General features: G+C 36.8%; 5 protein-coding genes and 1 long non-coding RNA gene across 12 annotated transcripts; 4 read left to right on the plus strand and 2 right to left on the minus strand.

The window, feature by feature from the left end:
• The first annotated feature begins 676 nt into the window (after positions 1-676).
• On the plus strand, positions 677-4,377 carry LOC107830569 (succinate dehydrogenase subunit 5, mitochondrial). 3 transcript variants are annotated; one of them, XM_016658179.2, is made up of 4 exons: positions 677-927; positions 2,874-3,160; positions 3,240-3,425; positions 4,207-4,377. In XM_016658179.2, the coding sequence occupies exons 1-4, from the start codon at positions 762-764 to the stop codon at positions 4,261-4,263; spliced, it is 696 nt and encodes a 231-aa protein (XP_016513665.1). In that variant the 5' UTR covers positions 677-761; the 3' UTR covers positions 4,264-4,377. The 3 variants fall into 3 exon arrangements, with proteins under 3 accessions (XP_016513665.1, XP_016513666.1, XP_016513664.1); XM_016658180.2 differs by lacking the exon at positions 4,207-4,377 and adding an exon at positions 3,639-3,870 and having other exon boundaries at positions 678-927; positions 2,850-3,160; XM_016658178.2 differs by having other exon boundaries at positions 679-927; positions 2,850-3,160.
• Positions 4,378-11,798: 7,421 nt separating this feature from the next.
• LOC107830565 (uncharacterized) lies at positions 11,799-12,386 on the plus strand. The gene has a single exon (XM_016658173.1). The coding sequence runs from the start codon at positions 11,799-11,801 to the stop codon at positions 12,384-12,386; it is 588 nt and encodes a 195-aa protein (XP_016513659.1).
• Positions 12,387-12,854: 468 nt separating this feature from the next.
• Positions 12,855-13,963, plus strand: LOC142169751 (putative mitochondrial protein AtMg01250). Its single transcript, XM_075231657.1, has 2 exons — positions 12,855-13,013; positions 13,466-13,963. Exons 1-2 carry the CDS (start codon positions 12,855-12,857, stop codon positions 13,961-13,963), a joined length of 657 nt encoding a protein of 218 aa, XP_075087758.1.
• Positions 13,964-15,797: 1,834 nt separating this feature from the next.
• LOC107830574 (uncharacterized) lies at positions 15,798-17,103 on the minus strand. Of its 3 annotated transcripts, none has more exons than XM_075231032.1 (2): positions 16,754-17,103; positions 15,798-16,656 (listed from the first exon to the last, which is right to left on the minus strand). In XM_075231032.1, the coding sequence occupies exons 1-2, from the start codon at positions 16,916-16,918 to the stop codon at positions 16,213-16,215; spliced, it is 609 nt and encodes a 202-aa protein (XP_075087133.1). In that variant the 5' UTR covers positions 16,919-17,103; the 3' UTR covers positions 15,798-16,212. The 3 variants fall into 3 exon arrangements, 2 of the variants coding, with proteins under 2 accessions (XP_075087133.1, XP_016513672.1); XM_016658186.2 differs by having other exon boundaries at positions 15,810-16,653; XR_012699368.1 differs by having other exon boundaries at positions 16,513-16,653; positions 16,733-16,869.
• Positions 16,857-18,848, plus strand: LOC142169477 (uncharacterized). Its single transcript, XR_012699369.1, has 2 exons — positions 16,857-16,994; positions 17,097-18,848. It is a non-coding gene; the product is annotated as an uncharacterized LOC142169477 (long non-coding RNA).
• Positions 18,318-22,154, minus strand: LOC107830568 (uncharacterized). Of its 3 annotated transcripts, none has more exons than XM_016658177.2 (2): positions 21,964-22,154; positions 18,318-18,976 (listed from the first exon to the last, which is right to left on the minus strand). In XM_016658177.2, exon 2 carries the CDS (start codon positions 18,968-18,970, stop codon positions 18,422-18,424), a length of 549 nt encoding a protein of 182 aa, XP_016513663.1. In that variant the 5' UTR covers positions 18,971-18,976; positions 21,964-22,154; the 3' UTR covers positions 18,318-18,421. The 3 variants fall into 3 exon arrangements, with proteins under 3 accessions (XP_016513663.1, XP_016513662.1, XP_075087132.1); XM_016658176.2 differs by having other exon boundaries at positions 18,318-19,011; XM_075231031.1 differs by having other exon boundaries at positions 18,318-20,460.
• Positions 22,155-27,954: the final 5,800 nt, after the last annotated feature.

A 27,954-nucleotide genomic window follows, 5' to 3' on the forward strand; every position in this document is an offset into this window, starting at 1 on the left:
ATCCAATAACGGAAAGCCGAAGTATCCGCAACCGGTCAGATATCACGGCGGAAATCTCGGCACGTATCAACAAGAGACCGACTAATTAGCAACTCAGGAGATTTCTTACCTTTTATAGAATTGTACCTAAAGCAGGACTCCCCTACTATATAAAGGGGGTTTCATTCTTTGTAATGGATGGTAACACGCATCCTAAAAATATTATAATATTATTTTCTTTCTGCAAGCTACTGTTCTTCTGTATTTGATATTATTTGGATCATATTCAGTTCGAGTGAGGTCTATTTCTCAAGGCTATAACTGTTCAAGTCATAAGGTTTGAATTTACTTTATTATTGTTTGCTTTACTTATAGTTCAATCTATCGCTTTGTGTCAAAATTAATCCACGTATCCTTAAAACCACTTATAAATTCAATTGTTATCCGATCTTGAGGGTAAACAGAATATTAGAGTTTCATGTCGATGCTAGGCTTAAACAAAAAATCTTAAGCAGTAAAGTATTAATGTTAGTGCTTAAACCATAATCTTAAATATTTGACAGAGATCACTTCTGCAAATACAGAGGACCTTAAGTACTCATGAATATAGTTAAGAGACCATTTTGAATCTGCCTCCAAACAAAAGGGACTAGTTTTGTCATTTTGTCGAAGTTAGGTCATTGGGACTGCGAAATTTTCAATCTGGTCATCAAGCGACACTTACAAAAATCTCTAGCAGGGAAAACAAAAGGAAACCAAAGAAGAAAGGTAGCGAAAAAAAGATGCAGAAACTGATATTGATTCAATCGTTGTATCGTTCCATATGTCGCAGATCTTCAGCTTTCTCGGTTTCCGCCGCCGCAACTACCGCCGTCAACCACCACTCCCATCGACACCTTCATTTCTCATCCCCGAATTTTCCAGCTTCTCCTAAAAGCCCTTTTCACGGTACTAATAATTCCATCTTTTTACGTATTATATACTTCAATATCTGCTTAAATTCGCATTTCTTGCTCATACTCAATAAAAAGATCGTATTTTATTCTGCTCGAATACTGGTAATGTCTACGCTTTTTTAATCTTTTTTGCTGTAAGAAGTTGAATTTATAGTAGCCTTTTCGTGGTACTAGCATTTTCGTCTCTTTTTTGTATATGTAATTCAGTATCTGCTTATATTCCCCATGTTCTTCTACATACCCAATTTAAAGATCGTATTTTTATTATGCTCTAATTGGTAAAGGATATGTTTTTGAATTTTTTTTATTGTAAGAAGTTAAATTTATTGTCCAAATGGATGTTGAGTATTCATATAGCTAATCATGATTGTTTGAGATTGAGATATAGTTGTTGCTGTGGTAATAAGATGAATGTTTGATCCTTTTCTTAGTTGAAGAACTAATTGGAAAATAAAACAGCGAGTACAAAATTGTGTAATACCCCTTATTAGAAATTGGTACAGTTCGATCCAATATTTTGTTCGATAATCCCGTATAGAAAAGGAGGGTTGAGGTAGATTGATGCCCAGGTATAGACATAGTTGAACAAGGAATCATATAGTAGTAAATGCCAACTAGTTTGTGGTATTGGATACACAGTATTTATGGTAAGAAGTAAAATTCATGGTCCAAATGGAGAAGAGTGGATATGAGGATTCATATAGGCGACCCTAGCTTGTTTGAGATTAAGGGATAGTTGTTGCAGTAAGAAGTTGAATCGTTGTCTCCCTATGTGAGTTTCAGAAAATATAGTAGGTCTCAAGATCATATAGAAATAGGGTCGTGGTAGGCTGCAGAACTGCATAGAAATACTCAAATTGTGATTCATATAGTAACGTTTAGGATTGAGGCGCAATTGGTTGATTGATGATGTAGAATTAGTAGTTATATTTCGATATGATATCTGAATTGGAAGGGATTTTCTGACGAGATTATAGTGCATTGCTTATTGATTTGATTGTAATATAAATCTGAAGTTTGATTTTACTGATTATTAGCTTTTCTCTTGCTATGAGAGTTGAGACACATTAGTCATACGTTTGATTGGAAATATGAAAAAGGAATTTTAATGCTCTATCATTTCTTTGCTCTTATTTTCACTTAGATGTTTAATTCTGAATCTCAAGTTTATTTAATTTTCTTTTTTAGAGGAAAAATTTGGGGTGCGGTATGGCCCGTGAGTGAGAGAGGGGAATGTAGACAAGGGGAGCGAGGGGAGGTCCTTGCACCTAAATATGCAAGGTGTGACGTGCCAATTTTTGACTGCAACTTTGTTCCCATTCCTTTAAAGATAATTATAATAGCGCTGGTTACTTTTAGGGATTCTTCATTTCTCTTTTAGGTTTTGTGCTTCTGCTCTCTAATTTCTGATTTCAGCAGGCGTATTTTTTCCTAGTACGAATGCTAATTGAGCTAATATAATTTTGACAGTAGTTTTTGCTAGTTTATAGGACAAATGAATTTCTGAGCATGGTAGTATTCCACTGCAAAAAAACCGGCAAATGAATTTCTGACCATGACATTATCCCACAGCAAAAAGTTGGTCTTGGTGGGCTTGAGCATGGTTTTGGTAAATATTTGGCTCACTCACCCTGTGACTAGTCGGAGTATGTGAGTGCAAATAAATGTACAAGTGCTGGCTCCTTGGTTGGATTTTGGAGAACATAACTTAGAGTGAGGGTTATTACAATCTATTTAGGATTTAATTGGTAGAAAGGTCCTCGTACTATTAATTTTCCAAGGGTTTCAAAAGTGGAACTTATAATTTCTGCATCACATATCATGAAGCGGCTTATGATCATATGTGAGTAGTGCTTATAATTTCCTGGATCTTGCTCACTAAATTGAAACATAATGGATTTTGCTACACTCTAGAATTGCGGCATCCTTTGACAATAGCAATCGGAAGCACACGTTCTTTCTGTGAGGATTCAGCCCACATGCCTGACATAAAAGATCCAGAGGTCAAACGTGCTTTTAAGGACTTAATGGCTTCAAGCTGGGATGAGCTCCCAAATGCAGTTGTCGGTGATGCAGAGCATGCATTGACTAAAAATACTGATGACAAGGAAGGCCAAGAAGCTTTGATTAATGTTTTCCGTGCAGCAGAAGCAGTGGAGGACTTTACTGGGATTCTCACGTCTCTGAAAATGGAGCTTGATGATGCAATTGGCTTAAGTGGTGAGGTAAGACGAGTTTACTGAGCAATGGACATCATTCACATTTTCTTAAGTTCTTGCTCTTTAATTTTTTATATTGATGCAGAATGTTAAGCCTATGTCAAAAGAGTTTTCTGATGCATTTCACACAGTATACCACCGTTACATCACCTACTTGAGTGCTTTTGGGTCAGAGGAGGGATACTTGAAGAAGAAAGTTGAGATGGAACTGGGAACAAAGATGATACACTTGAAGATGAGATGCAGTGGCCTTGATTCTGAATGGGGAAAGGTACCGTCTAATTTTCTGCTAGTTGGTTCCCACTTATTTCAGTTTTTCTGTGAATAGGTTAGGACTTCTTCATAAGCAATATTTCTCTATTATTTCGATTAGTTTTCCTGACCATACTTTTTTCAAATGTTCCCTTCCAGATTTGTGTTGTATTTCACTAGTTTAACTATTTATGCATTTCCCTGACCAAAATCTTATTGTAAACATAATCAGATGCAGTGTTATCAAAGGCGCACTTAAAGCGCTCTTAAGCCCTAGAGCGAGGCGTAAAACATGTTGAGCGCTTCACATCGCTTAGCGGGCGCTTCAGTGTTGTCATCAAGGCTCTAAGGGATGCTTTTCCTAGGCAATACTAAACAATTGATATACACTTTATCGTAAATTTTCTTCAATCTCTTTGTCTATATATTTGGTATTTATGCTTAAAGATATTAGTTTTGGACTACACATTCATATTTGTAGTTTTTTTCCATTTGCGCCTTTCTTTATTGAAGCCCACGCTTTATTTGCGTTTAAAGCACCAACAGACCTTAAAGCTTGTTTGCACTTTTCGCCTTTGATAACACTGATCAGATGGTAGCTTTGTTATGTAAAAAAAGTCATATCATTTTGTTGTTATGCTAAATTTATCATACTAATGGAAGTAACCTATTTGGTTGTAAATCGTGATTTGTTTACTTTCTTGCGTGAAAGTAATAGACATTGATATGAGATCTCTTGAAGAATTTAGCTTTTACCATTATTTGTTTTCTCACAATGCTTTCTGGCTTTCTCACTCCAGGTGACAGTTCTTGGGACTTCGGGACTTGCTGGTTCCTATGTTGAGCAGAGAGCATAGACCTTCACTGATGGCTGAAAGTTGGGAGTGTTTCGTCTTTAAGTTATTTGTGTAACATTTTCCTGGGAAGAGAAAAAGAAATTTTTAGATAATACATGCTGCATCAGTTTGATCCATTAAACTGCACTGCTCTTTCGCAAGTTATTATGATGTGATAGCAGATTGGGGTGTTCAAACCGAACCGGAAAATCGCACCAAACCGAAAAGTCAAATCAAACCGATTAAAAAACTCGACTAGGTTTGGTTTGATATTGAGTAAAAAAAATCCGAACCAAACTGACATAAATATGTAATTTTTATATATACTTTTAAGACTAGAATTTTCTTTAAAAATGTCTAGAAATATTTGAGATCCTCTCATGAGATGTAATATTTAATAAAACTATGAAGTGCATTTATTTTTATTTACTTTAAATAATGAGTTGTATCACAAACTCCTTCCACCACTATAGCTTTAGTATCCTCTCCAGAGTAACTACTTCTGTCTAAGCTTCAGAATTCCACAAAAAATGCATTTGCAATGAGATTATTGATATCCATCCTTCCGTGAGAGATTAGAAAATGTAGATCTGTTGGTAGAAATTTCTCTACGGCACTTCCAAAAACCCTAGAGAGAGAAGATGAGTCTTTTCTCCAGATGGAGTCTTTCCTCCCACCCAATCTCTTCTTTTTGTAACCCTTCTTTTCTTCATTTATATTCGCGACCAACCCTCAAAAAACATCTCTGGCAGAAAAGGACCCACGCGCCATCGGAAGGAGTTTTTCGGCGGTCCACGCGCCGGCGCGTGACACTGTTTCCGGCCAGAATTTGGGAATATTTCTTCAGAACAGCCTCTTCTTCTCCCAAATCCGAGCCTACCCATCCAACTAAAATCAAATTCCGACCACTTTTATATTTTTCCAGTGTGAATAGTGTTTTCCAGCATCTGAGTACTGCAGAATCTGGCATCGTTCAGTACCGGAAAATACATCTTTCCTTCCTACACCCTGTTTTCACCCACTGTGATTACTGAGATACTATCCTTTCCTTTAAATTCTCTTAAACAAAAGTTATTTCTTATGGGGGAAAAGAAAATTTATTTTAACGTTGGTTTCAGATCTTTTGATATCACCCGATGGACCTCCAACAGTGATACATGGTTCGATTGGGTGGAGAGAAGTCGCAATATGATGAGACGCTAAGAAAAAAGACTATGGAATGGGTCTGTAATGTGCTCAAAGAAGCTTCTAATGACCAGAAGAATGTGGTACGGAAATGGAAGAATAAGGACAGACTAACTGAATATTTTTGTACTAGAAAGTACAATGACCATGGGAGATACATGAGTATATTGTCTTTGAAAAGAGACAACCGTGAAGTCATTATAATCCCTAAACTTGCTTTGAATGCAGGATGGAGAGACATTGCATTTAAGATAGAAAGGTTTATTAAATACTCCTCCCAACTCAATTTCACAGGGCCACCCAGACTTTCTGAAGCAAATTACCCTTATGCCAAAGCAGTACAAGAGAGTAAATAGCAATCAAACAACCTTCATGAAGCAGTTGTCAGCACTAATAAAGGAGGCATCACGATCCTGGAGACAAATGGGATGAAGGATAACAGGCTTCTGACAAGATGTATCATTGGGTACTTTGGGAAGGAAAGAACTGAGAGACCTACACTATCAGACATTCGAAGATGGGACTGTATAACGTGGAAAATAACATTTGGAGTGAACATATATGAGATCACTTAGAATCTTTTTCTATTTGAGTTCCCCAACAAAAACATGGCTGAGCAAATTCTCCAAGGAGAATGGAGGTGGAAGAAATTCAAGCTTTATCTCGAATGGTAGAACTCCATCTTTCCAACTCCATATCTGTCACAAGTACCTGGATCAGAGCCATGGGAGTCCCCCTACATCTGTGGTCACAGAACATTTTCAAAGAAATATGAGACCTTTGTGGTGGGTGGAAAGCTACGGAAGAAGAGACAGAACTCAAAAACTATCTCAAAGTGGGCAAGAATTCAAGTATCAGGAGATGGCCGGAATATACCAAACGAGGTAGTCTTTAAGAGAGAGGGGGTCAAATTTTTCATACCAATATGGGCTGAAAGAAAAACTCACTTTGAACTAGGGTCGGAGATTTCCAGGGAGATAACCGGAGATGACATAGGATCGAAGCCTCTGAAGAACCGTGGACAAAGATAACCTACGAGGTAGAAGGGGTACATGATAGCCTTTTAGCTGTAGATGGGATGGGTAAGTACCATGTGGGGTGTACTGAGTACATTGACAAAAATATGGGAAAGGCACGTGCAATGCAGGAGGATGGTTTGGGAGAAAAAACATTACTTTTTGGTCCAGCGTGCCCAGCAATGGGCCAGCTATTAAAAATACAATTGGTCCTGACTGTGCAGCCCAAGTCATCTTTAATGAATCATATCTGGAGCCCATAGAGATCACAAGGTTCGACTCTTTTTTAGAACAGACGAAAGCTGTTTTGCATTCACAACAAGAAGCCAACCAGAAGAGTCAACAGAGGTTCGTTGATGTAGTTGAAAACTTGGGGAGTTCACCACATGCGGAGATGATGATGCTAGAGGAGCCAAGAGAATAAGAACATAAAGGGTTACAAGAGATGAAGGTAGATGATGCTCTGCCATTAATCGTAACTGGGGAACATCATCTTATTTCTGAAATTGAGTGTGAGAACCAACTACATCTCAATTGTAGTGGGGAAAATTGGGAAGTCGAGTATGCTGAACCCTTTCTGGTTCAACATCATGAGTCTTTTCTGGAGAAATAGATGGATGCGACCTTATGTGTTCATTAACATTTGCTCAAACTGAGCAAAATGTTTAGGGTAGATTTTCAGGGACATGAAGAAGAAGCTTTGGAATTACTTATGCAAATAGATAGATATAGACAAACAAGAAGGATGGAGCCAACACTGGACATCAAGAAAACCAGATTCAAAGGGGCACACGAGCTGAAAGGTTTGGTTTCTTTTGATGTTAAATTCCAGAGAAACTGAAAAAGATTTAGGGGAAAAAGCCTGACACTAGTTGATCAATGAAGTTCAAACTAGTTTTATGGAATGTAATGGGACTTATGTCGCGCCCCTTTCTCTCGCGAAATCGGTCCTCGATGTTGTGACAACTCTTTTAAGGAAGGGTGTTAAAAGAGAGAGTCGCCACCTAACGGATTAAGGTGCATTAGGGCACCTATTTGCAGATAACTTTGGATTAACCAGTTGCGTTACCAAAGATCGGGTAAGGGCTCAAATTACCTTGAGGAGAATGTGTTAGGCACTCCTCGAGGTCCACAACAGTGGGTCCCGGCCGAACTCGAATTATATGAATTAGTCTAAACAAGGAGAAGAGATAAAAATTGGGCAAATAAAAATGATTGACTTTTAAACAAGGGGGGGGGGGTTCCTAAGTGTTTTAGCCTAAAGGATCATCCCGTGCAACATAAATAATACTTCATAACTCCCTCGAGGTGGGGTGTTACTCGTATTATTCAGCGGGCACAAACTATCATCTCCTGCTACACGATTACTATCTTTAAGTTATTTACCTAAAACGCACTAGTTGATTCTAAATCGTGCCCTATGCGTGCACTACCCGTCCCATGCCTATGGTCCATGAGGCATTTGGACCTCTATCTCGGAGTGGTTCTAGACTTTAACTTAGGTTGCTCAAAAGGAGAAAAGACTAGACGACATGCAAAATAATTTGGACTTTAACGTATAAGAAATTAAGGGCTCAAGTTAGCCTCCGCACTTAAACAACAAACGCACGCAAACTGATTCATATTAACAGTTGCAGATTTTAATAAGTTTGCAGAATCCTATAGGAAGGATCTCTATGTGATTCCGGATTTCATAAGCAAGCAGTATTACAAGACTTTTCCTTTTAATACAATTTTGCAGCCTAAGTAGTTGCCTACTGATTACAAGTATAAAAGATTAAAATCTATAGTCATAATGCCTAAGTGATTCTCGCAGCAACTGACAAGGACAATCACAAGAATATGTTCAGAACTGCTTAATCGAGTCCTATAGACATGGTATCTAATAGTGATGATTAGCACAGTGTTGAAGAGAGCGAGCAAGGCGGTAATTAAGACTGATTCAGACCCGATAGACATGATTTCTATAATTAAAACTAATTTTTAGATCCTATAGGCATGGCTTCTAAATCTATAGATTAAGCCGCATGTAAACAGAGTCCTATGCGCACATTGAGACATTCATCATTCAATATCCTATAGGCATGGTTTCTAGCAAGCAGAAGTAGAACACATTTGAACCAAATGAAGAACCTATAGGCAAGATTGCTAACACATAATAATAGAACATGTTTGAGCATAATAGGATACCTATAGGCAAGATTTCTATAATAACTGAAAATGACACGTTTTGAGCAAAATAGAATACCTATAGGCATGATTTCTAACACATGACAACTGAACATGTTTGAGCATAATAACACATTTTAGCTAAGTAACGAACCTATAGGCAGGATTTCTACCCGTTTTAATGCAAGTGTAAGATAAAACCCCTTTCCCACTTTTACTAATACCCCAAAATGTCATTACAAGAATTATTGAAGGCCCAGAATGAATAGAATAAATTACAAAGCAGAATAGTTATAGGGAGCCTACAACAGGTCCAAAGATACACCTGGCCAGGCCGGGCCTTCATTCTCATAGTTCATAACAACCCAAAATTACATCTTCATGGACATAAGGCAGCCGGGAATTGAGTGATTCACCTAGTGGGCACAAAACAGAGTTGAGCAAATAGAACCAAGGCCCTAGTGTGTTAGAGTTCCCAAGGGCTTCAAGAACTTAGGGCAGTGCTCAAACTAGGGAGTTTAATAGAGACAGTTCAGAGGAAAGATTAGGGACCAAATCCTAGTGTGTCAGAGTTCACAAGGGTCTCAAATGAACCTCGAGCAGTGCTCACACTATGAAGGTCAGTGGCAAGAGCCTTGATAGCCTTGGCTTTCAGCCGGTTAGGAATAAAGAGTTCGGAATAACATAAGTGATAATGAGGGAGAGTGGACAATAGCTGAGGGACAGAACTTAAGGGTACAAAAATAGTCAAGTTGGGCACATAAAGCAAATAATCAAACATGCTTTAGGTTTTAAGAACACATTTAGCAAAATTTAGAAGAACAAGTTCAACACCTAGTGCATAAGTAGTTACACATTAACAAACAAGTTTGCAGGATTGGAGTACAAAGACTCATAACCGGAAAAAAGGTCCAAATTATGTTAAGTACAGATGCTAGTGTCACAAGATAGCCATGTTAACTTCACATCAGGTAGTAGAACAACATTTAGACATAGTAGGAAAGCACAAATTATGACAACATACTGGTGGATCAAGTGAGCCAAAACATGCTAAGGGATATATTAACTGAGAACTAGTCATGATTGATAGAACAGGATCTTGACACAGAATTAAAACATACTACCTATGCAAGATTGCCATTATAGAGATTCAGAACAGAAAGGGAAGATAAACTCATGTCATACAGTAAGTGTAAGCATTCAAATCTGACCTAATAGACCAGTTAATCTAAAGGAAGTTCAAATTATGCATATAGAGCATATTCGAATAACAGAATGGACAACCTTAAGCAGGATTAAACACCAAAGAGATGTCAAGTAGTAACATATTGGCTAAACAAAATTAAGAGAATCTTGATTACTCGAATTAGGCTTAGGCATGTTTCAGATTACCAACATAATGAAGTGAAGATTAGAGACCAAAAATTAAAGTAAAGCAATCAGGATTGCATACAAGAATAGCCCAGAAAACACATTAAACTACAATCTTCAGAATTGAAAACATATGCAAATGACAGGTAAATAGGAATGAAGTGACAAAAGTTCAGCAACTCACCAGTTAAGAGAAAACCAAGAAAGAACAAAGTCCACAATAGCAAGAACCTAGAATTTCTGGCCTTGGCTTTCAGCCGGCCAGGAACCAGAATATAGAACAAGAGTATTTAGAGAACAAAGAGCAATAAATTCAGTCTTTTAGTAAACATTAACGATTCCAGTCCGTCTCAAAAGGGGAGTGGGGAGGGCTTTATATAGCAGTAAAAATTAAATACCTAAACAAGGAAAATCATCAATCAAACACTAGAAAGGAAAGCAATCGAAATCAGTAAGGAAAAGAGAAAAGTTCAAAACCCTAATTTTAGGTAAAGTACATAAATCGACAGAAATCTAAAATAAATAAAAGGTAAAAATCACAGGCTGTATAGAATAAGATGAACATAGATAGAAATACCTTTTAAAATCAAAGAATCGACCCAGATTTGGTTCGATTTAAAAGAATATGAAACCCTAATTTTAGGGTGAGTAGGAGTCACAGAAATACACAAAGATTCATACCATAAAAGAACAAGAACGAATATAGACGGAAAAGGTCAAGGAACTGAACCAGCTTTGGTTCGAAGTTGATGCGATCCGCTTGCCATGCTTAGGTAAGCGGTATAGAGAAAGGGTCCAGTACCAAGGGGGAGTCGAATATGGCAAGAAGTAACCGTATAATCCCATGTCCGGTGGGATTAGGAGAGAAATTTGGGGGGAGACGACTAGGGTTTGGGTAGAGAGAAGGGGGAGGTTTGAGAGCATTCAAAGGTGGTGGGTGGTGAAGAGTGGTTAGGGTTAGGGGAGTATTAGGTTAATTAAAAGGGACGAGGTAATATGGGTCGTTGATCTCGCAGATCAATGACCACGATTAGTTGGGGGTTCTGGGTCGGGTTGGTTAATTGGTTAGGTTGGAGGTTATTTGGTTTGGGCTCAGAGGTTATTGGACTGGGATTGGGTAGTTTAGGTCCGAAATTAAGGTAAATTGGGGGCCAGATTTTAAATACCCAATGTTTAAATAAATAAATAATTTATAAAAGTAATTAATAAATAAAACAAAATATCAGTTGTGTATGAAAATGATTAAAAACAATTATTTAACATTATAAAAATATTAAAAATTATTTTTTGCATAAATAATATAATTATACATGCATATGGTTATTGCAAAATGTGCAATTTAGCCCCGAAAAATACAAATGTAATTATAAGAAATGCCCTGAAAATATTTAAAATCTCATATTGGTATAAATGATAAGTTTAGATGATTAAATCTTCATAAAAATAATTTGGATGGTAATTATTAGATATTTATATAATAAAAATATAAAAATAAATTGATTTAACGTCTTTAAAAATTACGAACAATTATGAAAAATACTCGTGTATGCTTGTATCAAATGATGATGCATATGCACTATTTTGAAGGTTATATATATATATATATATATATATATATATATATATATATATATATATATATTTGGGAAAATATGAGAAAAAATTGGGTATCAACAACTTAATGATTTGGCTAAAAGAAGGATAGTAAAGAGTTTAGTTAAACTCTGGAACACAGATATTATCTGTTTTCAGGAGACTAAACTTGAGAAGGAAATACACTAGCTCGTTAAGCAGATTTGGGGAGGGTGATGGGTGATGATTGCTTGTCTGGAGTCTAGTGGTTCTAGAGGGGGCATTATGATGTTAAGGGATTGTAGAATCTGGAAAGCGGAAGTCGTTCAAATTGGAGCCTATACACTCGCATGCAAATTTGAGGCACTATTGCAGAACTTTGAATGTCACATAACAGGGGTGTATACCCCAAACTGTAATATTGAGAGGAGGAAAGATTGGTGGGAGATAGGAGCTGTGAGGGGTTTGGTGGAGGGCCCATGGGTTGTTTGTAGTAATTTTAACATTACCAGATTTCCTTCCGAGAAAAGGAACTGCCTTAGGAGATCCAGAGCTATGATGAAATTTTCAGATTTTATAGATGATATGAATCTGATCGATCTTCCACTAGAAGGAGGTGTCTATACCTGGTTCAAAGGGCATAATCAAATAATCTCCTCAAGAGTTGATAGAATCCTGATCTCTGAAGAATGGGATGACACTTTCAGGAACATCAAGCAATCCCTCCTCCAACGACTAATCTCTGACCATGTTCCCGTGTCTTTACAATGTGGTTCTTGGGAGCACACCAAGTCATACTTCAAGTGTGATAACTGGTGGCTGAACACATAAGGCTTCATAGATAGAATCAAAGAATGGTGGACATCTTTTGAATTTTCAGGGAGGCCAGATTTCATGTTAGTTTGTAAAATGAAAGCACTCAAAGGCAAGCTGAAGGAATGGAGTAGAAGTAGCCAGGAAAATTTGGGATTGCAAAGACCAACATGCTAAATAAATTAGCAATGTCGGACTCTACTATGGAATATAGAGCCCTAATAGAATAGGAATCAGTGAAGAAGGCCTCTCTTCTCATGGAATATGAGGAACACCTGAAAAATGAAGAAATTGCATTGAGGCAGAGATCCAGAGCTCTTTGGCTTAAGGAGGGGGACATGAATACAAGTTTCTTCCATAAAACTGCTAATGCACATAAGAGAAGCAATAACATTGATCAGTTAGTTATCCAGGAAGAAACAATTGTAGAGCCACAAAGAATCAAGGTTGAGATCATTGTCTTTTACAAAGAGTTATATACAGAGAATGAAGAATGGAGACCTGCTGTGCAACTATGATATATGTCCTAAAATATCTGAAGAAGAAAAGAAGTTCTTGCAAAGAAGCTTTGATGAACAAGAGGTGTTGGGGTGTTTGAAGATGTGTGCAGTGGACAAGGCTCCTGGACCTGATGGTTACACAATGGTTTTTTTTTATCAAGTGTTGGACTGTATTGAAGCAGGACATTATGGAGGTTTTCCACAATTTTCATCTTTGAATATTTTTTTAATGCATCATATATAGTCCTAATCCCCAAGAAGGTAGGTGCAAAGGAACTGGGTGATTCCAGGCCTATAAGCTTGATAGGCAGTGTATATAAGCTAATTTCAAAAGTTTTGATAGAAAGGCTTAAAGAAATTGGTGGATTCATAACAGATGGATTTCATCAAATGAAGGCAAATAACGGATGATGTTCTGATTGCCAATGAAGCTGTGGATTCAAGAACTAAATAGAAGAAGCCGGGAATTCTTTGTAAACTAGACATCGAAAAAGCATATGATCATGTAAACTGGAATTTCTTGTTAAATATGCTATACCAAATTGGTTTTGGGGTAAAATAGATCAACTGGGTAAAATATTGTATCTCCATTGTCAGTTTTCAATCATCATAAATGGATCTCCTGAGGGTTTTTCCCCTACCCATAGAGGTTTAAGGCAGGGTGATCCTTTATCTCCCTTTCTCTTCATAATAGTCATGGAATGTCTGAATAACATGGTTAAAAAAACAAAAAGCAATGGGTGGATCAAAGGTTTTGAGGTAGCTAGAAGTAAAAACAATAGTCTGGAAATCACACATCTTCAATATGCTGATGACACATTAATTTTCTGCGACGCAGAAAAGGAGCAGCTGAGGTTTCTAAGAGTTATTCTAGTACTGTTTGAAGGGATTTCAGGACTTCATGTTAATTGGAAAAAGAGTCATCTTTACCCAATAAATGAAGTACCTGATATGGAACAATTGGCACTAATCTTGGGAGGTGAAGTAGAAACTCTACCTACTGTCTATCTTGGTATGCCTTTGGGTGCCAAATCTAAATCCAAAGAGATATGGAACAATGTTATTAAAAAGGGTGAGAAGAAGCTGTCCAGATGAAAATCTCAGTACCTATCAATGGGAGGAAGACTCGCCTTCATCAACTCTGTTTTAGATGCACTCCCAACATATATTATGTCACTCTTCCATATTCCCGCAGGAGTTATAGCAAAGAAAAAAAGGGTTTTCACTTAGTAAAGTGGAAATCTCTTATAGTTGGCAAAGCTCATGATGGACTAGGCATCAGGAATTTGAAGGATCATAGCAAGGCTCTCAAGACGAAATAGCTATGGAGGTATTCTCAAGAACCCCAAACCTTATGGGGTAATGTGATCAAAGCCAAATATGGTGAGGAAGACAAGTGGATAACAAAAGAAGTAAATACAACATATGGAGTTAGCTTATGGAGATCCATCAGGTCACTCTGGTCTATTCTAAAGAACCACTCATCCATCAAAGTGCAAGATGGCAATAAAACTTCCTTCTGGAAAGATAACTGGTTGGGAGATGGATACTTAAAGGACCTCTACCCTGATATGTATGTTATGGCACAACATCAACACAACACAGTAGCTGAAATGTAGTCCCCACAAGGATGGACACTTATTTTTAGAAGAAGTTTGAATGATTGGGATGTGGCCAGAATGACTGACTTCTACAAACATCTGGAAAGATTCATAAGTTTACAGAGTGGGGTGGACACAATAAGGTGCCAGGGAAATAACAGTGGCATTTATAAGGAGAATACAACATACAAGATCCTGAATCAAGCTAACCAGCAGATTAATAACTGGCCTTGGAAGCATATATGTAAAATCAAGATTCCCTATAAGGTAGCATGTTTTTCTTGGTTACTAGCAAAGGAGGTTGTTCTGACACAAGATAATCTTATAAAGAGAGGGATTCAATTGTGCTCAAGATGCCACTTATGTTGAGAAGATATTGAGATAGTTAGCCATCTATTTTTATATTGCAAGATAACTGACCAGTTATGGAAGATCTTTATTAATCTCAGGGGCATAGCTTGGACAATGCATAGTAAGATTACTGAAGTTCTTTTCAGTTGGGATGAAGCTGGAACTGGAGCAAGAGACAGAAATAGATGGAGAACTATCCCAGCATGTATTTGGTGGACAATCTGGAAAGAAAGGAATTTCAAATGTTTTGAGGATAGAAGAAATTTTGTGCAGAAGATCAAGCTTAATTGTGTTTTGCTTTTTTGCTTTTGGTGTAAACAGATCTACGCAGAAGATACTGTTTCAATCCTAGATGTCCTAGAATCTTGTTAGGCCCGAGGTCCAAGTTTTTTTCTTTTGGCTACGCACTTGTAAATATGGTTTCAGTACAATCTATGTACTGATTTTATTATAATATACAATATGTTACCATCTTAAAAATAAATAATGAGTTGTATCACTTTCTTATCAAGTGTTGTTAAAATGGGTCAATTATCTCTTTATTCTTCCATATTCATATGTCAAGATTTCTTATATCTTTCGAATTTGAAATGATATTTCGATAATTTAAAATTAAATAGAACATATCACTATTTAGGTATCATATTGATTTTTATGTTTAATTATTAAATTCGATTAATTTTGAAAGCGTACATCACCGAAAAATTATTGTTAGACGATCAAGAAAATAACAATCATGTGTTACTAAAAAAAATTCTCCATAAGAATATTTTAATATGTCATATATTTGTCAATTTTTTTAATTTTTATAAACCCGAAAAATCCGACAAAACCGAACCAATCCAAACCGATATAGTTGGTTTTGATAAAATCCGAACCAACCCGGTTCATGTACACCCCTAATAGCAGGAATATGCAGAAGATACTATTCTTCAAGGAGATAGTTTCCGGAGCATTCATTATTCAAAAGTAGGGTTTTATGTCAATCGATTCCTGTTGACTGGTGAATCAGATCCACTGGTCTGGTTTTCCTTGATTGGTTATTGAACATGGCACTTTGTGGCACCCAGTTCACTTTTATCTCTTTGTGTTCAATTGAACAAACTGAATCTATGAACATCTTTGATTTTGACACTAGTGTGGATAATGATTCTACCTATGCCTGTTGAGATAAGTGAGAGACACAAAAAGGGACGCGTAACATGAAAATTTTGAACATCCAAATGATATTAAAAAGCTGTCCTCAATTATGCAAAAGATTGTACTATTAGTAAATAATATGATTCATGCATAAACATAAGATCAGCATCCTTTCTCCATGGAAAATGCAAAGTTGCTTTGCCTACTAGAGATAACTGACTTAAAATGCCAGCAATCAGTGCATCTTAACCATTATATTCCAGCACTCTTACGCCATGACCAAGAATCAGATGGTGATTTTGGCAAAGGTGGAAGCAACAAGGCTTTTTGGTATAGGCCAAATGGCCATCCTTCACAGTGAGAGAATTCCTGAATAACAGAATGCCTCCAGAGATCTTGGAAGTCAATCCTGTCTACGCTTGAAGAACGAGAAAAGATTGTTTTAGCTGTGACAAATGCCTCAAAACTTGTAGAACTTGAGCAGGGAGAAAGACGACTAGCAACAGAGTAAAAATCTTCCCTTTCTTCCTTTTCTTGATCTTCATTGTCCTCCTCCTTTTGTCTTAATCTTGCAGATATGAATAAATCTCCTGTTGTTGGAGAGAAAGCCCAGGTAAACTTATCAGTTGAGTTGTTTGTCTTTCTTCTGCATTTCAACTCCATGTATTTACTTATCACTGCTGATATAAATACCTGCTTATAAAACCGCAAAACAGCATTCAGAAAATATGAGTAAATCAGAAGTTAATAGCATTGAACTTAGAAGAATTACATGGCTGCTTTAAATAAGTACTTCATCTTCATTATCATAGTCGCAAATCGGATCATCCTCTTCTGGAGTTGAATGTGAACTTTTCCGAAAGGAATGACAGTTGGAAAATGCATCCTTGAGGGTTGAGGCAAGGAATTTGAATCTCTTGGAAGTATTTGGATAGTCTTGATTAAAAGAGAATCCCATGCTTTTAGAAGAGCTGCTGAAATTTCTTGATGAGAGTTGTAGCTGAAAAGTTACCCCAAACAGAAGTAAATTCTTTGTTAGTCCTCTAACTCATCTCTCTTCTGATTTCTCATTTGAAATTCGTTTATTGAAAGGGACCTTCCATCTTCTCTGAAAATATGAGGTTTTAATCTTTAAGGTGAAGACTTCAGCAGAGGAACCTGCAAGGTATTTCTGAAGCGAAAGCAATGGACATTGAATTTCTTATTGCATACAACTATACAAGTAACTTGGTGTTTCCTTGTCATGGGCAAGATGCTAAATTTGTGGTGAATTGCTTTCACTTCAGCCTGAAGTTAAGGGTGAAAAAGGACATGGTGCCAAACAATGACCACTTGCAGATACTTTCGTATTTCTTGACTGGAATAAGGTGCAAGAGAATTTTCGTTTATCATTGAACCAGATATGTCTACACAAAAGGGTTTATGCAACTTTGCAAAAATGTTGGTCTGGTTAAAAGACTATTTGACATGGATATTAGAGTCAATATGTCCTTTTGAAAAATTGCCGAATAGTTCAAGCTAAATCTTGAAGAAAGCTAAAAAGCGTCGTTTGATGAGCCGGTCCTAGTAGTCGTTGGTCAGGTAAAGGGACCAAGCCAATGGTGTTCAACTGGTTTCTTCGGATGTTCAGCCATGTTGGGACTGAGACACGACTCGACTCCATGGGGGCAGTAGTTGGAAATCTTGGGCAACATCAAAAGTTTCATTAGTTATTTTAGAATACAATTACTAGACACAACAATTGGGACCAGGAATTTTTGCAACTGGGAACTGTATGTTCTATGTTTTTCCGTTTGTAGCATTTCCTGTAAAAACTTAGCCCAGTTCCTACAACATATTACTTCAACAAATATGAAGAATAACGGATGCCCAAAGTTCCTGCTATGCACGGGATCCGGGGAAGGACTGGACCATATTATATCTTATGTGTACAGGTTTACCTTGCATTTGTGAAAGAGACTATTTTTGTGGCTTGAACAAATGACACAAGAAGTGAAGGAAGTGAATCAAATGCTTAAACTACCCACCTTTGCAAGGATAATGAGGAACATAAAGTAAACAGTGTTATTTTCTTAATTGACACTACTTTAAACTAAAACATTTTAATGTGAGAAGAGGGAAGACCGAGTCCTATTTCTTTAAAATCATGTGTCTTTAATTATGCGACTCATCCTTCTTAGAGACCCTTAATAAGTCAACTGTTTTAAGGACTCACATGCCATTAACTAAAGTAAGACGCATTAATCAGCTGACCTTCTTAGATACCTTAACTCAATTGCTCTAAGTACTAAAATGAATTGGATATAAATAACAGAATAGTGGCTCTGTCATGTAGCTTACCAACCATTTCAGAAGTAACCAAAAAAAAAAGCACAAGAAATTTTAGACTTCCCATTTTACCCTTTGTCATTTCAAATTTGCAAAAACATTGTAGAGAATAATGTTTTCCAACTAGTCACAATTACAAGTGAACATCTCTGTGAAGCCTAGTATCGCCATTAATCAGTAGGCGGACTTTAAGTGAGCAAGATCCACAAGGAAGCACAATAGATGCTGGCAAAGATTTAGATGTCAGCAAAGAGACTGTAAACCCATCTCTGGATATTGAACAACCCGTGTCAGCCAATTCAAAAGAATCAATAGAGTAGTAGTCACCACATCTACAAGGATAAGAAAGCTCTATAATATCACCAGAATCTTGAACTGTAAGGTCCTCTAAGCTAACATCTTCAGCAATTGCTACATCCTGTCTCAAAGCTAGCAATTCACCGTCATAAAGTGCACGTGACCTCGGGTTGCCAAGGGTTTCCCAAGCTCTCTGTATCTCCAAAAATTTGTTTTCTGTCAGACACTCAGAATTGGATGTTTCTGATGCCTTTTGCTGCTTGTCTGGATGAAAACAAAGTATGGCTGACCGATAGGCTTTACGGATTTCTTCAAAATCTGTATCGTCCTTCACACCTAGAATCTCATAGTGAGTCTTATGAATGAAGTTGCTGCTCGAAATCATGGCACCCTGTATCAAAAAATCTTTACAGCAAATCCACCCCCCTAAAAAAAAAGGAAAAAGAAAAGTAGGAGGGGAATTTTTGGTGAAGACCAACAATCTACTTTTTACAAGTATCAGTAAGATTGCATGCACAGAATTAGATCGCATACAAAGAATTTTGAACTTTATTCTAATAACCGCAAAATCTATTTTTTCCCAACTTCGAAACTGTGATGGATAATGTGTCCGCACTCTACCCTTCTCCACTTAAAAATCAAACTTGCTTCACTAGCTAAGATTCAAATTAATAATGCACACCTACCACATATCGCACACCGTATTACCTTTGTCATTGAACCAAAAAGCACTGGGGCAAGTTCAAAAACTATAAAAGACGACCTTTGGGATTTTTCCCAATTGAGCTGCAGGACTTAAACTCACATCCTTCAGTATGCCTCTCACTCAATTCACTCCCTACCCATGGAGAAGAAATAAAAAAGACGACCAGCAGGGAAGAACGTCAGTAGGATGCTTGACTGCTGACCATCAAACAGCCACACAAATTACTAGACTGTCTAGCTTGCTGTTACAATGTAAGTCCTAGGTCCTTATTGTTTCTATATAGAAGCCGCTGATAGAGAACAGCCCAGTTCATTCATCAGAAAGAGAGAATTTTAGCAGTGAACCAACGTGCAAACATCTAAAACAATTTAGCACCACAGAAGCATGAATAAACACTTAGCAGCCAGCAAAAGCATGATTACTGTAATGTGGTTTCCAATTATCTGAGGTTACAATAGAAATGAAATTAGACAGATAATTTGAGTGAGCAAGGCCTGGTATCCTAGCCTATAGCCAGAGACGGAGCCAGGATTTTAAGTGTATGGGTTCTGAATTTTTTAGCAAAATAATTTATTGAGTACCTCCACTTAATAGCTAAACTACTGTTCATGAGAATAAAGTTATCGGTATGAGTTTGATATACCTTATATACGAACGTATATTATATTCTCCCTCACAAATGGTTCAGGATCATGAACCAACTAATTTCATCTTATTATTATTGATGTGCGGTGTATATTTTGATTAACACCATAATGTACAAAATTGATGAAGCAAGTTAGTTTTTCTAACATGAGGGGGGCAGGATAAACAGTTGAGAAAAAGTTACGTAATGAATTATCATTTGTACATCTAGATCCTCGAATAAGATAATATGAATTTGAAGTTCATAAAAACATAATTCATCTGCAATATGTTGCAAAGCATGCCAGACGCATTTGCTGACCCAAAGAAAGTAACTATATTCCCACTACAAATGCTCCAATTAGAATAAGTCCTAGAAGGACAAAGTCTATGGTATGCTTAAAGCGTATAGACAAATCGGTTTCAAATAAAATTCTTGATAAAGAAGATGAGCAAATGATCAAAATGATCATAATAAGGAGGCAAGTGATTTAGAAGATCACATGATATAACATTTCATAAAATTTCAGAAAAGGTCCAGGTACCTGAAAATATGAATGAAGAGATCTCTATGTTATGTCTTTATGAAAAAATGAGGTTGGAATCGATATAAAATGTTCATCAACTACATTTATTATAACACTGAATATATATGAGAATCTTAAGTCTGGAGAAATAATTCAAGTAGAACTGGTTTCATATGAAAGACATGTAGTTTTTGACATGCAGATCAAACACCTGAAAGTATACAGTCAATGGTGTGTGCAATCACTTTTATCTATCTTATATGTCTAGCATGGCATGAAAATTTGATATGCATCTAAAGTCTATTTATATGGCTTATATGACTTAACTTATATGACAATCCCTGAAGGATTTAAATTGCTTAAAGCATATAGAATTCTTGGTCATGAAGTACTACATCCTAAGTGCAATTTGTGCACATTTGTATCTTGCTATAACTATAAGCATGATAATGTGATAGCGAGGATTTTCAAGGTGAACATATTCATTGGAGTTAATATGGTTGATTTATTCATCAAATCTCTACCGTCGCCAACCTTCAAGAAGCCAGTGCACAAGATTGGAAGCGAAGGCTCAAGGATGTGAATTGATGCTCTCATCAGGGGGAGTTAATACGCGTTGTGCTCTTTTTTCCTAACAAGATTTTGTCCCACCGGGTTTTCCTTGCAAGGATTTTAACGAGACAACTAAAAGGCATATTGTTAGATATGTGTACTCTTTTTCCTTCACTAGAATTTTTTCTCACTGGGTTTTATTTTAGTTAAGGTTTTAATGAGCACATTATCTGTTGAATAGACATTAAATGGGGAGTGTTATAAATAGAATTATATTTAAGGTGAATGTTTATATTTTAGAGAGATTTTAGGGTTTGTTACTTTGTGGCTAAATCATTTTTCCCCTATAAATAAAGGAGTTCTATTCCATTGTAATTGATCCAATATCAATAAGAATTCTCTCTCTCTACTTTTCTTAGCAATACTCTTCTTCGTCTTTTATTGTTTTGTAACAACTGTATGGGAAAAACGTGACATTCTCTTTCTTTTTTTGTAGATTTTCTTCTCTTTTTTTTTTGCAAGTAAAATTAATATTCCAAAAGTGTGTCGATTTTTTATAGTTTTCAATTTTATTAAATGAACCTACTAAAAAGTGAAATAAAGGCTAAAATATCAAGATTAAATTTAACGAATATTAAATACTAAAAAGGTGATAAAGTTTTTAGGTATGGTCAAAAATCAGGTGCTCGCATCAGGTAAATTGGAAATATTACTACTCCATATTTATTGCTACTTTAAAAATGTCATTTTTTCCGCATCAACTTTATTCATGTTACAGTTCACAAACTCAGCAGACAAATGAAACCCATTGGACAAACACAAAAAGAGAAAGGAGACCAACCCAACAGCTAAAATTATCATCTGAATAACAATACAATTCAATACATCTTTAAATTTTCATAAAGTAATCACCTTTACTGCAAAAAAGAACGAAAAAAACGCACCAAAAACCGGACTATGAAAATTTACCTAAAATGGGTATTCAGATTTCACGGCCGGATTCAGTGACGGAGACGGTGGTCCTTATTGCAGCGGCAGAAAATATCAGGTGAGACGGTAGAGAAATTGGGGTGCTGAAGAGTGGAGACAGAGTTAGGTCTTTTTTTTTTCTTTTGCACCACAGAGTTACGGGTGTTTTCCTATAATTAATAGCGAAAACCGGAAAAGGGTATATTTAAGCAAAACAACAACTCACCCTGTCGAAAATAAAAATCTATTTTGAAAACAGATTTGGTTTCTATTTTTGGAAAACAAAACTATTTGGTTTCATAAAAATCGATTCAGTTGGTTTGTTTATTTCTCTCAGAATTATTTTCGGACCAAACAAATTATTTGTTCCAAAACAAAAGTTAACAATAATAGCTTCTTCTTTTTTTATCTCTTGTTAAATAAATTTACATAGTGAAAAACTACATAAAATTATTACAAATTACAAACTTTTATAGTTAAAAATATTTATGGTTAAGAGAATATAGTCAAAGAAAATAAAGTGTTTGGTACTAGAATAGCAATAGTGTCATTCTTTTTTAAATAAGATTATAATTTTTTTTCTCTTACTATTAAAAAGTTTTTAATATTAGAATGGGACGAAGGGAAAGGGACGGTAAGGAATGAAATGACACTTGTAGGCATTTTTATATGAACTAGTGTCTCATTACGCACGGTTGCAGGTATCTCTTATGTAAGTGGATTAAACTTTATAAAAGATAAATATATATTAAAATAACGTATATATTATTTCCAAAGTAGTATTTAAACTATATATTAAAAGTTAAATATTGTTATGACCCGATTTCTAATCAAGTCGTAACCGACACTCGGTGCCTTAACTTGACCGAACGAACCATCTTGGCTTTTCTATTCTACTTCTATTTCTGTTGTGCAATGCATCTCAACACAATTCAATATAATTTAAAGCAAATTCTTTTCTGAATCTTTAAATAAAATAATATTCTGAAAAAAAATTCATTCTGTTATCTTAAATACATTGAAAAATAAATATAATGCAAAGTGGTCACTCATGACTCTATTCTGACTGTGTCTATGAAGCCTCTAAGAAATACAGAGTAATAAGACAAAATTCTGGAATCAATGAACTGCATGAACCAAAATGGAGCTCACGAAGTCTACTGATAATGGGAGGAGAATATCCCAGCTCGTAGCCTGCTTACCTGCAAAATATGTCCCTACATTGACATAGGTCAATGTAGGTTCTCATGAAGAGAACGTCAGTACACCACACACTAATATCCATATATAGCATGATTATGTAAGAATTGTTTCAGCAGTATTTGAGTTAATATTTCCATAAATTTCGATTCTACAAATGACATTTGATGTAAATATAAGTTTAGCATACTCGATTATCACTTTACTATTTCTCACCACAAACCTCACCTCTTTCGTATGAAATTAGAGTTGAATTTAAAGGCTCACATGAAAATTAAGCATTTGTCTCACTCGAATGGGGAAGGAGGTTAGACATGACAAATTACCAGTGCTTGTTGTAATAGCATAAGGGTGTGAACAAAATTTACATTTCCGAATTTTAGCAACTTTATTTGCCTCAAAATACTTGAGACACACTGATGTTGTGGACTTATGCATTGGTTTTGCTCTACGAGCAGCATTCCCTTTCTCTTTCTCTGAAGCTCCCAAACCGAGCTCGATGTCTACAGGTTCCATTTCTGCTCCCATGAAATAGAGAAAGAGAAAGAGATGAGATCATAAATGCATAGCAAATGCAGTAAGACCAACAAAGGTCAAACAGCTTTGTGAAAAGAATTGTATACAAATCTTTTTAATGAATCAATCAATTTAACTACACCTCAATCCCAAATTCAATTAGGGTCATCTAAGTGAATCTTCTACATCTATTCTGCTTTATTCAGTACTATATACAAACCTGATAAATAGGAGGGGGAAAAAAGCAAGTTCCTTTTTTCTTTTGTTTAAATAGATGCAAGGTCTTAAGTAGAAGAGTACCTCTTAAGGTCTTACAAGCACAATAAGAAGTGGAGTAAAAGGCTTATGTAAAGACTCGATTAGATAACCATGAATCAGAGAATACATATTGAAAAACATATAGAAGTAACCATTTAAATCCTACTAGTCTTGTACGTCACAATACAATGAACTTATTTAGGAATAGTATTCTCGTAAATGTTACTCCATCCATCCCAAATGAATGGTGTGATCCGAAGTATGAGAATTCTAAACGTAACTAATCAAATACTCCTTTCGTTCCATTTTATGTGAACCTATTTCCTTTTTGGTCCTTTCCGAAAAGAAAAAAGACCTATCACTTTAGTCCATTATCTTTTATTTATAGTTTCCTTTATTTACACATTGCACCCTTAATTTCCTTTTGTCTGTTATGTGAGAAGTCCAGACCAGTTAGTAAAGACTCGGTATGATATTTAACCATGAACCATAGAATACATAATGAAAAACATACAGAAGTAACCGAGATAATCCAACTTGTCTTGCACGTCACATTTAAATGAGCTTATTTAGGAATAGAAATATAGTAAATGATATTCCTTCCATCCCATAATGAACGGTGTGGTCCGCAGTACGATAATTCTAAAAGGATCTAATAATCAAATATACAAGTAACTTCCAGACATTGATTCATTCTTATAATCAAATATATACAAGTAACTTTCAGACATTGATTCATTCTTATAATCAAATATATACAAGTAACTTTCAGACATTGATTCATTCTTTCTCGGAAAATGGAGGTTCAATTTTAGAACTAAATAGATAATATCTTATACCATTTTTTTGATAAAGTAAGATTTTATTGATATTTGAAAAATACTTGATACCATGCTTTTAAATAATTGAAAATACTAAGAATGAGTTTGATCAAGTCTTGGTCAAACCAAGAATCGTTTGCTTCTTTAAAACAATACTCAAAATGGGATAGAGGGAAGTAAGAAGATAGACTTGTCAAAGCAAACATCAACTGTAAAGCAATATATATGGAAAGAAATGACAAAAAGACATAAAAGCCATCAATTTGGAAGAAAAAAAACCATGACATAAAAGTAAAATATATATGGGTCCGGGCCGCCGACCCAGATCGTCTAAAATTTTGTCGGACCATCAAATACTACCTAAGGAACAATAGTCACCGCCTCGCCATGATCGTTCCTCATTTTTTGGCTTTTTAGGGCCATAAAACTGGAATTTCGCCCGATTCCCAGATTTTTGTGTGCTATAGCCCACGCCTTCTACATGGGCCAAGACGCCGGACCCTAATCGCCTAAAGTTTTGCTGGACCATGAAAAATGACATAAGGAACCGCCTCACCATGATTGTTCCTCATTTTTTGGCGTTCTCGGGCCATTAAACTAGAATTCCGCCTCATTCCCAGATATTTATGTGTTATAGCCCACCCTCCTGCATGGGCCCAGGCCGTCGGACCCGGATCGCCTAAAATCTTGTCGGACCATCAAAATCGACCTAAGGAAATATAGGCGCCGCCTCGCCATGACAGTTCCCCATTTTTTGGTGTTCTAGGGCCAAAAAACTAGAATTCCATGCGATTCCCAGATTTTCATGTGCTATAGCCCACACCTTCTGTATGGGCTCTGGCCGCCGGACCCGGATCTCCTAAAATTTTGTCGGACCATCAAAAATCACCTAAGGAACAATACACGTCCTCGCCATGACTGTTCCCCGTTGTTTGGTATTTTAGGGTATAATACTAGAATTCCGCCCGATTTCAAGATTTTTCCATGCGATAGACCACACCTTCTGCATGGGCCCAGGCCGTCGAACACGGATCACCTAAACTTTTGCGGGACCATAAAAAATGACCTATGAAGCAATAGTCATCGCCTCGACTTGACCGTTCCTCATTTTTTGGCGTTTTAGGGCCATAAAACTAGAATTCCCCCCGATTCCCAGATATTTGTATGCTATAGCCCAAGCCTTTTGCATGGGCCCCGACCGCTAGACTCGTATCGCCTAAAATTTTGCCAAACCATCAAAAACCACCTAAGGAACAATAGTCACCACCTCGTCATGACCATTCCCCATTTTTGGCATTTTAGGGCCATAAAACAGGAATTCTGCTCGATTCCCAGATATTAGTGTGCGATAGCCCATGCCTTCTGCATAGACACAGGCTGCCGGACCAGGATCACATAAACTTTTGTCGGACCATCCAAAATTACCTAAGGAACTATAGTCACCGCCTCTCCATGATCATTCCTCATTTTTGGCGTTTACGGTCATAAAACTAGAATTCCACATGATTCTTTGATTTTCATGTGCACCCATGCCTTCTGCAAGGGCCTGAGCCGACAGACCTGGATCGCCTAAAATTTTGGCTGAATATAAAATACGACCTAAGTAACAATTTTCACTGCCTCGCGATGACCGTTCCTCTTTTTTGGCGTTTTAGGGCCATAAAAATAAAATTCTACCTTATTCCGAGATGTTCGTGTGCTAAAACCCACGCCTTCTGCATGAGGTCGGGCCACCGGACCCGGATAGCCTAAAATTTAGCTGAACCATCAAAAACGTCCTAAGGAACAATAGTCATTGAATCGCCAGGACCGTTCCTCGTTTATGGCATTTTAGGGCCATCAAGCTTGAAATTCTCCCCTAATTCCCAGTTTTTTGTGTGCTATAGCCCACGCCTTCTGCATGCATCGGGGTGTTTGATCATCATAAACGACCTAAGGAACTACAGTCACCACCTCGCCATGACCCTTCCTCATTTTTTGGCGTTTTAGGTCCATAAAACTGGAATTCCGACCGATTTCTAAATTTTCGTATGTTAGCCTACGCCTTTTGCATGGGCCCTAGCCGCCGGACATGGATCGCCTAAAAGTTTTTCTGACCATCATAAACGTACTAAGGAAAAATAGTCACCACCTCGCCATGACCGTTCCCCGTTTTTTTGGCATTTAGGGCCATAAAACTGTAATTCCGCCTGATTCCCATATTTTCGTATACTACAACTCACGCCTTCTGCATGGGCCAGGGCCGCCAGACATGGATTGCCTAACAGTTTGCCGGACAATAATAAACAACATAAGGAATAATAGTCACCGCCTCGCCATGACCGTTCCTCATTTTGTTGGTGTTTTAGGGCCATAAAACTGAAATTCTGCCCAATTTTAAAATTTAGTGGGCTAAATCCCACGCCTTCTGCATGGCCCGAGTAGACGGTCCCGGATCACCTATATTTTTGTCGTACCATCAGAAATGACATAAGGAACAATAGTCACCGCATCGCCATGACCATTACTCGTTTTTTGGCGTTTTAGGGCCATAAAACTGGAATTCGATCTATTCCTAGATTTTCGTGAATTGTTATGATGAACGACCAGCCCAATATCCTGCATTTATGTGGTGTTTCTCCAACCATTCCTCCTCCAAAACTCTCACAAAACAGTAGTAAAACATGCTGCCCAACAGCACCACAAAACAGTCCACAAAACAGTCCGCTACAAGTGAATAACTCAAACTCACCGTTTCCGATCACCGTCCCGTGAGTTCTTACAAATATAGAACGACTTACTATGCATATACAGCAGAAAAAAGTGGATGAAAGAGAGCAGTAAAATTACCTTATTTGTTGGATAACTCGGCTCCTATCTTGGTTCTTCAAACTCTAGGCTTTACCTCCAATTAGAACTTGAAAGGGAGAGAAAATCAATTGGGGTTTGGGGGACTCTAGCATGCTCGCATTCTTGTGCCTTGCCAGGGCACTTCTATTATAGTGCCCAAACCAATGGTACACTAATCTCCTACTCTGGTACGAGTAGTTTCGGGATAACATAAATCACTAGAGGTTATGAACCCTTCTCAGAGATCTATGAAAACTCTCAAAATATTCTTCTGAGTGATTCTTATATCACAAAATTTAAACAATAATATATCTTCATAGTTCTCATCAAAACAGTTCCATAAAAGCATGTAAAAGAAATTTCAATA

This window comes from Nicotiana tabacum, chromosome 15 (assembly GCF_000715075.1).
Source record: "Nicotiana tabacum cultivar K326 chromosome 15, ASM71507v2, whole genome shotgun sequence".
Taxonomy (NCBI): Eukaryota; Viridiplantae; Streptophyta; class Magnoliopsida; order Solanales; family Solanaceae; genus Nicotiana; species Nicotiana tabacum.